This window comes from Dufourea novaeangliae, unplaced genomic scaffold (assembly GCF_001272555.1).
Source record: "Dufourea novaeangliae isolate 0120121106 unplaced genomic scaffold, ASM127255v1 scaffold8, whole genome shotgun sequence".
Classification (NCBI taxonomy): Eukaryota; Metazoa; Arthropoda; class Insecta; order Hymenoptera; family Halictidae; genus Dufourea; species Dufourea novaeangliae.
Window position 1 is genome coordinate 6,527,575 of NW_015373923.1, and position 17,259 is coordinate 6,544,833.

At 41.5% G+C, this 17,259-nt stretch overlaps 1 protein-coding gene across 1 annotated transcript; it reads right to left on the bottom strand.

Moving 5' to 3' along the window:
• Window positions 1–651: 651 nt before the first annotated feature.
• LOC107194612 (nuclear receptor subfamily 4 group A member 3-like) lies at window positions 652–16,203 on the bottom strand. The gene is made up of 2 exons (XM_015584256.1): window positions 16,141–16,203; window positions 652–1,422 (listed from the first exon to the last, which is right to left on the bottom strand). The coding sequence occupies exons 1-2, from the start codon at window positions 16,201–16,203 to the stop codon at window positions 652–654; spliced, it is 834 nt and encodes a 277-aa protein (XP_015439742.1).
• Window positions 16,204–17,259: the final 1,056 nt, after the last annotated feature.

A 17,259-nucleotide genomic window follows, 5' to 3' on the forward strand; every position in this document is an offset into this window, starting at 1 on the left:
ACATTAATTACAAACTGTGGGAATCGTTTGAATTTTTGAACTTTGATCCCATTCGATAATTCAGTTCAGACATTTCTAAAGTCACTGCTTTCAACACGATTCCCACACTTTGTATTTTAATGGTCATTTCTAACATTTACAAACCACGATAAATTTTCTCAGATCATTCATAACTTTGAAAGATTTGAAAAAATACTATGGTAAAAAAATGAAAATGAACTAATTAGTTAATTTGAAAATTTGAAAAATTCCAAAAATTTCTCATGTTTATCAATCCGATATAAATAGATTTCTAGTGTTACACTAACTATACTTTTTACCATTCAAGCTCATTTGAAGGTCATAATGTTACAGATCGTTGAATTTGCCTTAACGTGCACTATAATATCGCATTACAAATACCAGATATTAATGCACCAAAAAATATCCACGACCTTGTAAAATCGAAAAAAAAAATGATCTCGAGAGAAAAAGCTCATAAATCACAATATTCCTCACTTTGAACGAAATACCTTCATCGAGGCACAATTATCTGTATCGATAAAAGGAACGAAGATATTAAGAAATCCAAGATAAACAAATCACCCTGCATAAATAAACGAAAGACCCAATAAAAAATGACCCTCCTCCGTACTACAAAAAAATCTGCACTTACCCAGCCCGAAGGGAGGCAGCAGCAGCGGCGGTGAGGGTGAGTTGTTGCGCAGCCGCGGCGCCAGCGGCTGGATCAGCGGCAACCAGTTCCGAGAGCACCAAAACTGTGGTGGTGGTGGTGGCGGCAGCGCAATTGGGCACGGTGGCGGTTACTGCGTGACGGACACCAGGCGGAAGATCGTCCTCGTGTTGTAGCTGCAGCTGGGGATAATGGTGCAAATGGAGGGCGGCGGTGGCCGATCCAGATCTAGGTGTGACGCAAGCGGGTGGCAAAAGTCCAGTTCTGGTGACGGTCGACGGTGGCGAAGGTGACGGTGGGGATGGTGGCGGTGGTGGATACTCGACCACCTGTACACGGTCCGCCTCGTTTTCGTATATGATCTCCTTGTCGTGGGTGTACATGACAGTTTTCTGGCCGTCGTTGTAGATCAGATCGATCATCTTGTGCTCGCCGACGCCGAGCGACGGATTACCAGACCCCGAATCCGTGCCCGGCGTCACACGTCCGTCAGCCTCGTCGCCAGGTCGTTGCTGAACGTCGTCTGGATCCCCGTGGATGTGCTGCTGTTGGTGATGATGGTGATGATGGTGGTGATGGTGTCGATGATGGTGATGATACTTTGGATGAAGCGAGTGCACGGTGGCTGGCTCGTGCAGGTCCAGCACGTTCACCGGCTGCATCGTCGCGAGCAACACCTGTTGCTCGCTCTCGTTTTGATTCTGGTTGCTCAGGGAGGAGGACGCCGGAGACACTGGGCCCTCCTGCACCTACGGCGTACGAGAACGGACTGAATAGAGTAGGTATGGTGCTGTGTACTAGTCGGGGGTACGTAGCTAGCCCCCGTTCTAGGCAACATCTGTGGAAACTTCGTTTATAGCTTAGGTAGAATCCGTGTATAGGGGAAAGTTGCCAAATTTCGAGTAACTTGTGTATTAGCAATTTGCGCTGTGTGGTATACAATATGTGTTGATATATACAAAGTGTCTCATTTAAGTGTGTCTTCCTGAATAATTTTTTTTATTGTGAAAACGGAAAACATATTTTATACCTAAATTGAATGGTGTTAAGCGATTAGTATACTGCAGGCGCTGTTTTTTCTTGAAGTTTTCAAGGTCATCGATATTTTTATTTTCGGGGTTCTAGGTTATTTGGAAGAAATATCGTAGGACATATCTGAATGTATTTATTTATGAGGTATACGATGCAATAGGAAAAATATGTAGTTATTTGAAGAAAACATCGACGACCTTGAAAACGTCGACAGAAAAAAATGCCTAAAGGATATTGACCAATTAATACCATTCAAATTATGTATAAAATATTTTTTGCTTGGGTCGCACTTAAATGAAACATCTTGTATACTAAGTTAGTTAATGCGATTACCATTATCATGTACGTGTTGTCTATCATATGGCACAAATTGCTTTCACATGGCAAGTTGGAGTAGTGGTCCAACTTCGGCAATTTTCCCCTATATAGCGTGGTAATAAAATTTGTCGGACAAAAACGTGTCTTGAAGGCCAAAACAGCAATTAGGGGAAATGAGAAACAGCTTCAGCCTCTTTCAGATTTATTTTTACTAATACGACAATTGTGTTATGCAGGAAGGGACAATTTATCGCGTGAAATATCACTCAGTACGTAGATCTGTTATCAAGAAAAATGTCATAAATTGAATTCCAATACTTCAAGCAAGGTTCCACTAAATGTACTATATAGAATGCTACGTAATGAAATCAGTTTCCATTCGTTCTCCTGAAAAACGATGTTTTCGACTCGTGACACTTCCTTGTAATATAATATTCGCTGCCTAGAGTGATACAAAACTCAATCCAGTTCGATGAAACACCTTTAAATATATGAATATGTGTCTCCGAATGGGGGTTAATGTCAGCTATTTTAAACGAAAGTCTAGATAATACACTAAAAAATACAATTTAACGTATAACAAGATATTTATACGAAAACGTCTAATTACCACAGGCGAAAAACTTAACTAACAAGAGTTTAAAGAAAATGGCCATTCAATGTTACTTCATATCTCCTTCTTTTTATCCATTTAACGTCAAACATTCGCGAGTGCGTGACCACAGCAACTCGAGCGTTTATAACAAGGTATCATAAAAGAACATTGAAAGAAACTATTGACACGATTACGGGCATTCGTCTTTTTGTCAATCTTATGTTTTTCTGAACCTCTTACACCGTTGAGAGAACGCGAGGAACGTTCGTTCAAGCTAATAAAATTACTCGAATCGTTCTTCAGGTATTATATTCACACGAAAATTCTCATCTACTAGGATTACGAAAATTTTCTATCGCTGACCATAAAGTACTTCCCTCCCCCCGATGTGTTTTTTTTCTCTCTCAAAAGGGGTTGTAGTGGTCGAGTTCAAGGACACCAGGGAACAAGGGGCTGGGAGTGGTTGAATACGGGCATTTGAGGGTGGCGATTCACAGTGCCGACTCGCGATTCTTTGGTAGAACATTTTGACGAGGGTTGGATCCCATGGGGCAACCACAGGTTGATTGAAGCCGAAGGTGGACTAATAATAGGGCAGCGTTCCGTGAATAACTGCCCCGATGGAGCCTTTTGTCGACAGGTGACAGTAGGAAGACGTCTAGGAGGGAGATACCCCATGAAAGTCTCCCGATTTCAATGAAGTATAATCAGGAAGGATCGACTTTAGGTTACGATATTACGTGATCGTGCCGATTATATAATTGCCCACGTGTATACAGGAAGCGTTTAATCGATTAACTTCGTATGATCGAAGACTTTAACTTCTGCCTGCAGGACATTAGAAATCCTGTATGAACTTCCTAGTGACGAGTTCGACTAATAATTTTCTACCTGAAGATTCTTTTTCGATCATTTTTCCATTCTCCTGACGCGAGCCTAGTCGCGTGGCTCGAAAATCGAATTTTATTAACGCTGGTTTACGACGCGCGTCGATGTAAATTCGCCCGCGTGTTGTAACCGCGGCTTAAAATTTTCGAATGCTAATAACGGTGTAATAAAAAAAAAAACTCACACTAATAACGGGGAGACCAGTCGTGACGGTGTCTACGGGCGATAATTAATCCCCGTCCTCCCTATATAACGCGACGAGCAATATTCTTTCTAAGCGTGAGCAAAGATCAAAGGATCACCACAGCCGGAGCCTTTTCCAACTTGACTTTCTACGACGATTACGAGGATCGTACCACTTCCATGCAGGTGTGATCCTTTTTCCCGTCACGGAATTCAGGAAGAACTTCTCTCTGTCCACTTTCATTTCCGAGGTGAGAATGATCCCCGATTCCAAAATACCGCCGACATCAACGTGAGTTAAAGTTCACTGCAAATACATCTAACCTTTCACTCGTTCATTCTTTGCTACTTGTGCAGCGTTTCATTAATTGTTTTCTACCCACCACTATTATCGGACAATCCCGTAAAGTCTCGTGCGTCGGAAAAAAAATGTGAAACTTTCTAGCATTCTCTGGCAGCTCTGTTTCACGAAGCAATTCGTAATTTATCGAGGCCATTATAAACTTCCAAGGCGCGTGTGTTCGCCAGCTGTTCACGGGTGAAACACGCTCGAAAGGGCATGGAAAAGCGCGTTATTAGTCGGCGAGGCAGGATTTACGACGTTCGACGGAAGAAATGCGGCGAGCGCCGCTAGGCGGGGAGGAGGGGAAATAAAGTTCCACTACCTTCCTGCGTTACCTAACCACTGTTTAAACGGCGCGCTGCGGCGGGGGATCGGTGAAACACGAATATTAGCCACGGTGACTCAGAATATTCTTAATTACGTTAATTGACGCCGCGATCGTAAACGGTCACAGTCGTGGTTCGCGGGCCTGAAGGGAGAGAACGAACAGGCGAATGAAGGGAGCCGATGATAATTCAGCTTCAATCCGTTGGAAACCGTCGTAATTCCAGCGGGCACGTGGGAAATTCCAAACGACGTCGTTAGCGGCCCGCGACACACTTATTCGAGAGACGGCGGCGTCTTTCTTGTGGACTGCGTCCTTTACTTACGGTTACTTTTCTTTTTCGTTCGGTGACCGAGGGTAGTTAAGTTTCAGTCATTTGGAGGCTGCTGTATGGTTGTCGCGGCTTTGGGTCGAGGAATTTTTATTTCAATGGATTGGGTGAGTGTTTCAATTACTGTCAATATCCCTAATACTGTTACTTTGTTTATTTTACTTAATTAAAACCGTAACGTATAAAGAAATGTGTTCAAGAAATGTTATTAATACGTTAAAGACTTTGATTTATGTAAAAACAGAAATACATGTACACTGACGTGCAAATTCTCCTTCCGCTAGGGGAAAAAATGGCGTGGGTGAAGCGCCGCGTATACCGCGAAATTTAATTCAAGTTCTGAGACAAACGTTAAACTGAATGTTAATTTCGCATAAATTTCAGTAACTTCCGAAGCTAAATTGTTGGAGGCTCTTTCCATACGATACTTTTTCCCCTAGCGGAAGCAGAGTTTCCACGTCAGTGTATTAGTATATTCCTAGTACTGAAACATTAATGTTGAGGAATGAAAGTTCAATTTGAGCATCACAACCGTGATTGCGTAAGCAAAAAAATTATATCAATATACATTGGATAGATCTGCAATGAAGCTTTGCAAAATCAAGGAATCCCACAATCGTATCACATTAATTTTTAGAAAATAAAATACAGTGGACCTTCTATTTATTATTTAGCTAATAATAGTACATATAGTAAATTATGGTGAATTGTAAATAATAATGGTAAACATAAAAAATTATGGTCAATTTGACCAAATACAGACTAATTCAACCTAACCAAATCACAAATATTTACAAGGCCCAATTTTCTTCTTTTGCCAAAGCGTCTTCTACATCACACTGGCCCTTGTTTCACGGAAAACCCCTTTCGAAAAATGTCTAACATACGCCCTTCTTCTACTCACCTACTTAATTAATTCCCATCATATCAATCACACGACCCAGTGTTCCCAAACCCCAGATCTAGCTAATTACCAAATTCATCCCCAAAGTATCCTCCTGTCACTTTCACCGAGGTCAAACCAATTTCCTAACATATCCAACACCTCTCCCAAGGCACCGGCTACCAAATCTCACCCCTAAACACAGTAACCCTCGGCTCGTCGACCATCAGAACTCCCCGATCTCTCTAAACCAGACATTAATCAGCCTGATTACGAAACCTCCCGCGGTCCCGACACGACGTTAAGTACTCTCCTCCGTTGGTATGGCGACCTCTCGTGTACGCCAACTTCATTCGAAATCTAATCGCGCGCTCGCGCCACTCGCCGAGGGAAATTTATCGCGATCGTCGACTCACGGGGGCCCTTGGAACTGAATCTATTACGTTTTTACGGCGTTTTACACACGCGACTGACAACGAACAGCCGATGTTCTCCAGAAGGTGGGGGTGGATGGGGACAGACCCGAGGAGGGGAAGAAACGGGACACAACGTTCGTTATGTACTCCCCGCACGAATATACATATTTCACGATTTCGTAGCGCTTCTGGAGGATGTTATCTCGGGATTTATGAAATAACGTATATGTGCACGGCACGTTCAACCTCGGGCCTTGTACCATAGAGATTCAATCTGGTATCGCTGTCAAGGTGAACGATTATGTAACCCCTGAAACCGTGATAGCGTTTTAACGGCTCCGTTCCATGTCGGATGGTGTGTCGTTCGATGGTTTCGACCTTGCCAGGATACACAACATTTCCCTTACTCTTTTGATGCTTTCGGCCTCTAATTGATTTCGAATCGTTTATTCGTGCGCGGGTTCGGACGACGACGAGATTAAGTCGTGCTCGCTTGGCGTGTAGTCTTGCGTAACCTTGGTTTTCGTGTGGATAGCGGATTTCGGAGAGATTTAGTTCATTGGTCATTATTTTTTTTTTTCTTAAAATGAAATCGAATGTGTAATATCATTATAATGGAAATTATTATTCTATTATTATTTGTACATCCTTTGAAGTTGAATTTTAAGAAAAGACTGTAGGCAGGTTATTTTAAACAATCCATTCTCTAAATTTCATATTTCTAGCTTTAGTGGATCTAGAGATACTGTTATCCTATAACAAAACAACTTACCCCCTTTTTACCCCTGTAAGGGTTGAATTTAGAAAAACGCTCAAACATGTGTTTAGTTATTTTTAATGAGGAATTTATATATGAAATTTCATTTCTCCGAATTTTACAACTCGTGGGATATTGGTATTTTTTCTTAAATTGACCCCCTTTTTTCCCCTTTAGGGTCCATGTTTCCCAAAATGCTTTCTTATCCATTAATTACATCATAAAAGAAGTACACTGTCCAAATTTCACATTTCTAGATATAGCGGTCTGAGCTGGCCGTTGATGAGTGAGTCACCTAAGCCTTTTATGTATGTATAGATAACTGTGATAAAAGTAAAAAAGTTTCCAAATGTCAACGAATGAAAAATGGCATTACACGGTTTCAAAGTGTCAAAATGTTCTTGTGAATCATTTATATGTCATGTAATGTACACAAAACTTGAACAAATTATTTCTTGGGTAATTTTTAAATAATTTGACAATGAAAGAGTTAACACGTTGACTGCCAACGACGAGATAATTTACACCCTGAAGCTATGACCATTAATTTTTGTATACCCTGTACATTGCAAAAAAGCTGGTTTATTTAAATACTGTTGTAACATTTTTACGTACAATTAAAAACAAAACAATTAGCCTCTATAAACGCATATATTATCGACGTGTTGTGATTCAAAAAGCGATGTAAAGTGTGCCTGACTACGTAAGGCATTTTCCACTGAAGCAGTCAACGTGTTAAAAAGATTCAAAACGACAATCCCTTCTATTATTGCTAGATTTTTATAAAATTCTCGGAAACGCAGTTGTCTAAAATTGCCGAAAGTCGCAATACTGCTGTTAAAAAAATCTTGATGGTGCTATTAACGGTAGATTTTGAACTAGTTTTAAGTACTTCTTTTAGTATGATATGTTCGAAAAATAGACATGGATAATGAATTATACATACAAAAAAAATATATATATAATATACATGAATTAAAAATCGCCTAATTTACGACTTGCGAACTTTTCAAAAAATTCATCGTACTTTTATTACAGTAGTCGTCCAATTTGCGATAAATCGCCCAATATGGCAACCTCGGTCCCCTCCACACTCTACAAATACATCTCCCTCTAACTAAACACCCTAGGAAACTCTCAAAACCGATCCCCAAAAGTCGTCCCATCACCCACAAATCGTATCATCCTCCCAGCATCAGAATCGACTCGCTGGCAATCCGATATCGATTCCCCCTCCCCAGATAACAAAAACCGCGTCGCTTTGTCCGTTGGGGGGATCGGAAGCGAATGCCGTGGATTCTGCCGCGCGGTTGCCCTAGGCCCCGTACTGTTTACACGCAAGAACCGTCTGATAATAACAGTTAATTGGCCCGCTGGCCTGCGCCCCGTGAGAAGACTATTCCAGGGTACGGTAGCCCCCCAGACGGTGTCTGACGGTCGAACGGTGCCCGACCTACGGGCGGCGGATACAAACCGTCTCCCGTCCCTGTTTTCTTACCGGTCGCCCGGCCTCGTCGCCGCTCGGCTTATTGCCGATCACGTCGTTGGAATACGCAGCTGCGCGCACCGAAGATACGCGGAATCGTTAAGGGCCTTTCTTTGGGCCTCTCCCTCTTCTAGCGACCAGTGTTCCACGGGTTGTACACACGCGCGCATCCTTCTAGCCACACGCTGTTGGAACACCGCTCATTGTTCCCCGTCCCCGCGATGTTTATATCTACGGGGGCTGTACTCTTTGCAGAGTGGACCGAAAGGGGGGAACACCTGTCAGCGTTTCTGTTATTGCGCGGGTTCGCGGCGGTAGTAATTTCTTTCCGTGGCTCGCTTGCCCCTCCCGTCTTTGGGCTTTGTTTTAAAACTGTCCCCACCTTTTATCTTTTTTCACCGGGTCTTATGTTCACCCCCCTTGGTCTGGACGCGCAACGGGGACCCCGATTGTGTTTCTTCTCTTCCTTCTTCTTTGTCTACCCCCACACAGGGCGTTTGAAGCAGTTTTATGGAATCGAGTTCGACGGGATCGCGTGGGTTCATTGGTCATCGGTTATGGTTGATTTGAACGTTGGTTGGTTTTTTGTAGGGATGATTGTTGCGTGGATGCTCGTGACGGTGGAAATGAGCTTGAGGAGGTGAACGTAGCGTTGCCAGAAATGGGGGAAACTGACGAGTAAGAGATTAAACGGGTAATATTGTTATGTAGAAGTATAAGTAAGTACAGTGACGCATGGATTTGTTCACGGAACTGTGTCGCATTTATTTGACCGAATTACGTAGAAAATCGTAAATTCTATTTTAAGATCAAGGAAAGTTTATCACTGAATGACGGTGGGAAGCGAAGGAAATGAGGACAAGTACACGGGTATCACATAAAAGTTCTTATGTACTTAATTGTTCTATCGGTAGTATTATAAATAGGTATGCGAACATATGTGTGACTCACCCTATGAATGGATCTATCATCAGATGATCTTCGACATTTTAAAGACCGATAGGAAGAACTAATTACTTTTTTTTTTGTGTTTCGTGGATTGATAATGCAAGTTTCCTCTGTATGGGATTGTACTAACTTTAAGGGAAGAGAGTGACAGGGAGAGGTACAATAATTCCGATTTAATTATTTTTTAATGGTATGTGGTTCAGTAGATCCTTATACCAAAAAAGTAAAAGTATTACCGCAAGAACTGATTACTCTTCCTTCTAATAAAAAGCATTCCCTCTAATCGTCGTGAGCAGGGTGTAATGGGGACTGGAGTAATGGTGGCAAGAAACGCAGCGGTAGTGCTGTTTGGAGATATCAATCAAAGATAATGGCGGCGGAGAGATTTTTGTTGTGTTACATTCGCGGCGACCGCAAAACGCGATGCGGGGATATTGTAAAAAAATGATTTATGGCTCTGTACACATCGGCCGGATCCCCGAGACACGTGATAATTATATGAATAATATCGCAATGCCCAAGTGTCAACAATATTACTTGTTTTTTGTATCTTAAATTGTGATTGATGACGGTTAAGTAATGGTAAACGTTCGACGAGCAGCCACGGATCATTGTTCTAGGCTTTTTTACTTGGTTATGTAAGGCGTCAGGAATTCCCCAATTTATAATTTTCAAGATATGAACTACTACTGTCAAGAACCGAAATTCATGATAAATAAGAAGAATTGGGTTACCAATGCTCGAAGTTCTAAAGTTTACAAAATTGGGAGATTAGAAAGTACTTGAAGATTCGAAAAGTTAAAAATCTGAAGACTTGCAGACTTGAAGACTTGAAGACTTGAGGGTTTGAAGATTCGAGAATTTGAGGATTTGAGGATTTGAAGATTCGAAATTGTATAGTTTTAAAATTTGGAACGTTTGAGTATGTGCAATTTTGAAATCTTGAATGCCTAAGTATTTAATTCGATTTCAATTCATAAAATTCTATAATTCTGGATCACTCTCTTGCACAGTAAAATTCATAAACAAGGCGTTGAGCGAGGAATTTCGATAAAGTGCAAGTGAAATCTCGAGTGTCTGGCCAAATAAGAAAAAAAAAAAAGAAAAATAATGGACGGAGATATAATGATACGAGCGTCAGCAGCTGTAAACGTCGCGGCAATTCCATTTACACCCAACTCGCCCGCGGGCATATTCGTGATGCCCGATGGAAGGCAAAGAAAGAAAAAGGAGTAAAAAACAGCGTATCGCGAACAATCATACAGATATTCTCCTGATTACCGTGACTCGAAATAGCGACAGGAAGTCGCCAACCGTAAAACGTATGGATATAACTAATAGCTGTAATTTATTCCGTATCATAGGTGCGCCACTTTCATTCTTCGGTCGGAATTTTTTTCAATAAGGCCATTAAACTCTCCATTATATTCAATCTATCCTACGACCATTCAACTCTATAAAATCCAACAATCCAGAACCAAACGCAATTACAAACACTGCAACACAAAAAAAAAAAACATTAAATGAGCCTTTTTTTGCATAAAAGGAAACTGCTTTATCCTTATGCATTAGAAACGACCAGTGGGGTTCCAGACGATGAAACACCACAACAACAAAAATACTCGTAATCATTCTCACCAGGTTATCTCGTCCTTTCTGGACAAAAAAAAAACACCGGTAGCTACTTGTCTCAATTAAAAGGCTCTTTTTATATTCGAACCAAATCACAAGAGAGGGAGGCAAAGAATCGACCGAAAATCCTCGATAGTCGATCCACTCTCGGGGCAAGAGCAAAATGAAACAAAAGACCAGATTTAATGAAGAAACAAAGTTGGGGAGTCGGCCCAGGATTCTATTAAGTAATCTTTGCCGGTTACTCCGATAATGAATAGCACGATCGCCGACCGAACGTTGTAGTATCGGTGTATACATACACGAGAAATCTGGCCGAGTCATCGTGCGAGCACAGCAAAATCATCTTTCCTCTCCAGTCTTTCTTTTCCTCTCTGTTCTGTGGCTTGCTCGCCAAGAGAGGTAAGAGGAGATAGGACACGGTGGTGGGACGAATGGGATGGCGAACGTACATGTATACCGTTCGCCTTCACGCGGGGTACGGAAAGAATTCCAGCGTTTCGATGGGGCATTCTTGGCCCGATGGAAAATTCTACCGTTCACGATCACGACGTTATTGCCGTTTCTTCATCGGGGCAGGGGGCGAAAAAAAAGAAGCAGCGTTGCTCGAATCGTTCGCGTCTTCTCGGAAACACGTTGGATCGATCTTCAATGGGACGTTTTTTGGATGTTTCTTTTTTTTTTGATGGACGGAACAGAGAATCGGAAGCGGCATTAACCCTTTAACCTTCCATATATATCCTCAAATAGAATTAAACTATCAGAATAATCCCTGGATTTGTACATTTTAAATTTCAAGTATCAAAGTAATGTTTGTGAGATGGAATTAATATATTTTAATATTCTTAACCCGCTAATTGGAAAAATCCACTTTTTTCTCCTTTAGAGTAGGAAAAAGGACACTTTTTCCCTCTGGGAAGGTCTGGGTTAGGCAAATGTCCACCCCCCTGGTTATACCCATGTCACGAACTAAATGTGGGTTATGGAGAGTTAACTACGGATATATACTCATGAAACTGACTATCCAAACGCGGAAAAAATAGGTCAATAAGTGATACTAATGAAAATAATACGGTAGAAATATAAACAAGCAAATGTTTGTTTTATAGAGAAAAACTGTCGACTTAGATGCAACACGGTTTTGTTTCTCTCCGTTTGATCGAACCGTCATTGTTTTATGTAAAGAGTTAGTGAGATAATGATATCATTCTTGAGAAAATTTTGTCGGTTCCCTGGAAGATAATTTTGGAGTGTCAAGGTTGTCGATCAGCTGGTATATGTATTGGCGATCGAGTCTCGTTAAATTGACGTTTATTAGACAGACTGCTCTCTGTGTACCAATAGGCCATGAATAAAAGATTCCGAGAATTTACATATTTCTAGACATCCCGGAGAATTTTTACTTTTCTCGCCGAAGCTTTTAAAGATTCAGAACTTTTATCGTACGGATTAAAGTGTGCGATCGTTATGGTAAGAAGAAACGGAACACTGTGTGGGTTGTCTGAAACATTGTAAAATTCTTGAATTTCTTATTCATAGAGTTGATACATAGTAAAGTTAATGTTTTAAACGTTTCTGCGTGTTCAATTCCGGAAAGACTATTTTTCAAACAATTGTTTATAGCCTGAAATCACGGAAACTGTCAAGCGTTGATTAAACAGACGCGTAGAAATTTAAAAGTATTATCTGCTGAGAAAAGACAGACATAATTATAGGAAGAATTTAAATATGTATTTCATCGTATTTGTTACGTTTCCCTTTCAACAACGTAACAATACTTTATTTAATCACCAAAATTTATTTAACCCTATAACGCCTGAATTGTCGTTTAAAGAAGATTTTTTTCCTTCTTTATTCTGATATTTATAAATATGTAAATTCTAAAATACATCTAGAAAAGTCAGGTTTACTTTTCTTTCAAATACATATTACATTCTAATCTAGTCTAATAATACTTCTAATCTAGATCTAATAATACTTCTAATCTAGAAGGACGTACAAATTCCAAACAACCCTGCAACAAATCAATGATCCAGCTACTACATTAAAACAACTAAGTCTGTTGAAGTTATATTTCGCAAATCACGTAACTACCGCACAATCATTTACAACATTCCGTGGACGTGAATTAACGCCCGATCCATGGAAATAATAAAGACGAATTGACGGCCACGTCAATCCGTGAACGGGAACGACGTAAAAGCCATTGCATTACCATAAATTATATCATCGTTGGGAACGCCGATGCGGTGGCAACCGGCGAAATCGAGTGGTAATAATTCCATAGGGATTTGGGCCCGTAATGGCCGTGGGGCCCCGTAAGATTCTTAGGGGATCCGCCATATATACATATACAGCGGAGTAGAAGGACTTCTCCATTGTGGAGCAACGCCACGCAAATAACGGGCTTTCGGTCCCGGCCGGAGTTTCACTTTTAAGCGACAGGTATACCATTGTGAGGTTAAAAACCTGCGGCCCCCAGGTGACAGTTAAAATCTTCTCGGGGCTTCACGAAGTCGAGGAGCGGGCGGCGGTTCTCGAGGGGGGAAAGGACACGCATACCAGGGGCCAATAGACCATCGGAATTCCTTTTTAGAACCCAATAATGGTCTATAGAGTCGTCAGACGATCCATGAATTTTAAATAATATCGCGGATATATTCATTCGCGCCCTGTATATTTCGAGAAACTCATTGCTCGCACGGTTCAGACGATTCCGAGAGATCGAGCCTATGATATTACGTCGTTTGCCTATCTCACGGATCACATTTCCATTTTTTAAGCATTTGAATAATTCTTTGGAGTGGAAACCGTTCCACTCGCAATGGAGCTTGTAAGAATAATTCCTTGGTGAATCGTAATTGTCGACGGAGCTACTATAAACTTACGAGATTCTATGGTAGGTACATCTAGCGTAAAATAGTCGTTAACTTGTTGAATCTTTTTTTTATATTTGGGACAGTGTCATGATAGAAAAGAACTGGAATTCGAAAATAATTTTTAATAGTACGACAAAGTTAATTAAACCCCCAAAATGTCAAAGAAATTTCGAGGATCCTACATACATCACCGATTTCATTTTATATACAGACTCCCTTCGATTATCGTTCCGAACTCGGGTCCGCTCCAGGACAATAATCATATAGGGAGAAATGCTTCAGACCCTCGTAAATTCTTTTTTCGCCCGAAGTCCGATATTCGGCAACAGAAGCGGAGGGGCAACGAAGTAATGCGCAGGACACGTTCCACGCCCCTCAGTGGTGGGGATAATGCGTGGACAATAATCGTGTAGAAGAATCCAGACGATAATCGAGAGGAGCCTGAAGCGTCAACCGAACAACATCCATCAAGACAGGTAGCCCGTACCATCAAAATAGAGTACGGCCGAGCTCCAATCACGTTGTCCAAGAAGCGTCCAATTAACCGAGACACGAAACGGAAGCCTTAATTTCCAGAATTCCATATGCCCCCCTGGAAGCCAGTAAATTCCCAGCAGAAATCCCGCCGATGTTACTGTGCTGCTCACAGTAGAAGATTCGGATGAATATAAACACCGTTGGTCGGGTGCTTTCGAGAATCCTTTTTTTTTTCCTCGTCGATGGCGGAGACGGGCGAGGAGGGGGAAAAAGGGGAAGCATCGGTGGAGATCGTGATTAACGACGCGGAGGTCTTTGCATCCACGCCCCCTTCGATTTCGACAATTCACGGAATGCAATCATACCTCACGGTCGGCGTTTCGTGCGGGTCATCGGTTGACCTTCCTCCCTTTCTCTTTCTTTCTCGTTCTCCTCTCCCCACTACCTCATAACCCCATCCCCTCCCCCCGACACACACGGGCCCGGTACCGCCCGTTGCGCGAAATAACGAGAATGGTGGACCCGTAAGATTATTGCTGGTTCTCTGTTATGTTCGTCCACAGCGCGTCGGGAACTTCTGGGACGACCCTGAGACGCCAAGGTTTCCCCCCCCCCCCGCGAGTGATGGACGAGTCTGCACGGAACGGAAAAGATTGAGGATCGGCTGTCAATCTTTCGGCCCTCGCGGGGCGAAAATCCGACTCGAGGAACAAAGATCTTAGGGCCCAGTTACTTGAACTTTTTTCTTCTCTCGCCACTCGTGTTTATATGTTTGGTTCGTTTGCTGGGTAGTTTGGGCCATATAGAGAGTGAACGCACCAATGAATGAACACTTGAGAGATTTTGTAACTAGTAAAGGTGAATTTTAAATGATAATAATATTGATAAATATTTGGAACATGAATATTAGATTTTTAATTTGTATGCGTTTTTATAACGTATGTGTAGCATAGAGTAGGTAAAATATTGTATTATTTAGCATTAGTGGTAAACGGGGACATGTGAATTATAAATCGGGAGGGGAACAAAAGACTTGTAATTCCGATGGGATCACAATAACGTACAGATTCCAATTTGAAAAATAGAAAAATGTAATTAATTAAATTAAAACAAAAAAAGCACAAATTTCACCAGTGAATGAACATTTCTAACCAATTGTTTGAATATGAAACAAGGAATTGAAAAAAATCAATATTGAATCATTTGCTAATTTTAATAATTTAATTTACTCTTTTTTCTGTATAATGGTTATGCATGTTCCCGTTTTGTCGAATTCCGACCGGAGACCACTCGCCGTGTATATGCGTCACGTCTTTTGTTTGACTCGATGGAATCGCTAATTCGTCGCGAAAACTGTGCGTCATGGGGTGTGAGTAATTCCTTTCTCAACTGATTTTGAATATTGCAACCGAGCAGTCAAAAACAGTTTAGCATAGAGTAGATGATTTTTTCGTTTTCGGAGAAGTAAACATAAATTAATGGCGAAACGGTTCTAAAGTTTCTTTTTAACGTGCTATAGAAAGATACGATTAGAAATATTTCATTTTTCAGTTAAACCTGGATTTCTCCAACCAGGAATTCTTCAGAGACTTCACTACGTTCGTAATAACTAGACTGCGGACGTTTATGCAAAATTTACAATTTTCGACATTAATACAGAAAAAACAATTTTCCATAGAAGTTTCTTTTCTATACTACGGATTGCAGTATATTAATAATAATATAATATTAAATTTGGTACGCTATAAATGCATAAACATCCGCAGTCTAGGAATAACACATAAATAGTATTAAACTTCGTTAATATGAAAATATTACTATTACACATATAAATAGTGTAAACTTCATTAATACGAAGATGAAAGGAAGGTTTTATTGCATTTTCTAAGTTAAGGTATGGCTATAAATGCATAAACATCCTCAGTCTAGGTATTCCCAGAGCGACATGAAATAAAAGAAGGAGTTTCGACTAACCGGTGACAGAGCCTCCTGCATGTGCAGGGGTGCGTTGTCGGCCTCGTCGGTGCAAGTCGACATTCTCCCGCGCTGTCTTCCGCTTCTCTTTCCTCGCCGTATCGTGGCGTCCTGCTCGGGGCCTCTGCTTGTCTCAAAGCACAATGTCGCTGATGTCGTCGTCGTGGCGGTGCGTTTTCGATCGCCGCGCGACGTCGTCTCCTCGGCACGATGGTTCCCTATTGGAATTCACGTTTCTCTACGCGATCGTCTAACTGACTACTACTACCCCTGTCTACACGATCGAAACGATTCTAGTCGGGGGATAGCGTATCACAGGCTGCTGTATGGCACGTCGATTAACGGAGGAAGAGGAGCAAATGGTCGATGATGAAGAACCTGCGAAGTAAACAGAAAGGACCAACAAAAAAACGTATACATATGGAAACATCATCGATTTTCGATGGGAACTTCATCTATGTATATAGGGGACGGTTACTGAATTTTGGCCATCGCCTCGGTTGGACTAGTACAGTGCATCTTCGGTGAGTGTTCGAAGACTTTTCGGCACTGCCAATGGAGAGGTTCAGATGTAACGTTGACTTTTTAACGAGGTTTAGCATAGTGGTAGAGCTTGGGATTCTGAAGCCAATGATATTTTATTCAATCGCATAAGGCTATTAGTTTATGAAATATTTAATATTCAGTGTCGAGGAGCCTTCGAAAACTCATCGAGGACTTGCTGTACTAAAGCTTGTGTATAATCAATTAGCGCCGTATGACATACACCACATATTTCCTATCACACAGAGAAAATTGCTCTCACACGACAAGTTTCAGTAGTAGTTCAACCTAAGTGATGGTCTAAATTCAACAACCTTCCCCTATAGAAAGATAAATAGAAGGGCGGCTAATCTCGGAGGCTTCTGGTATCGTTTCGATTGCGCAACGTGCAATCACACACGGAAACTCAGGACACCAAGCTGGTATATGTGTATGTTACGCCTTTCCATTCATTTCAACTGGCCTGGCGAGGCACGTCAAACTGGAAACGGTTTCGCGGTCGCGGCTCTGATAGACAGGTGTAATAAACCGGCGTCGAGGCGACAGACAGACAGTAAGACGGACAGACAGACAGGC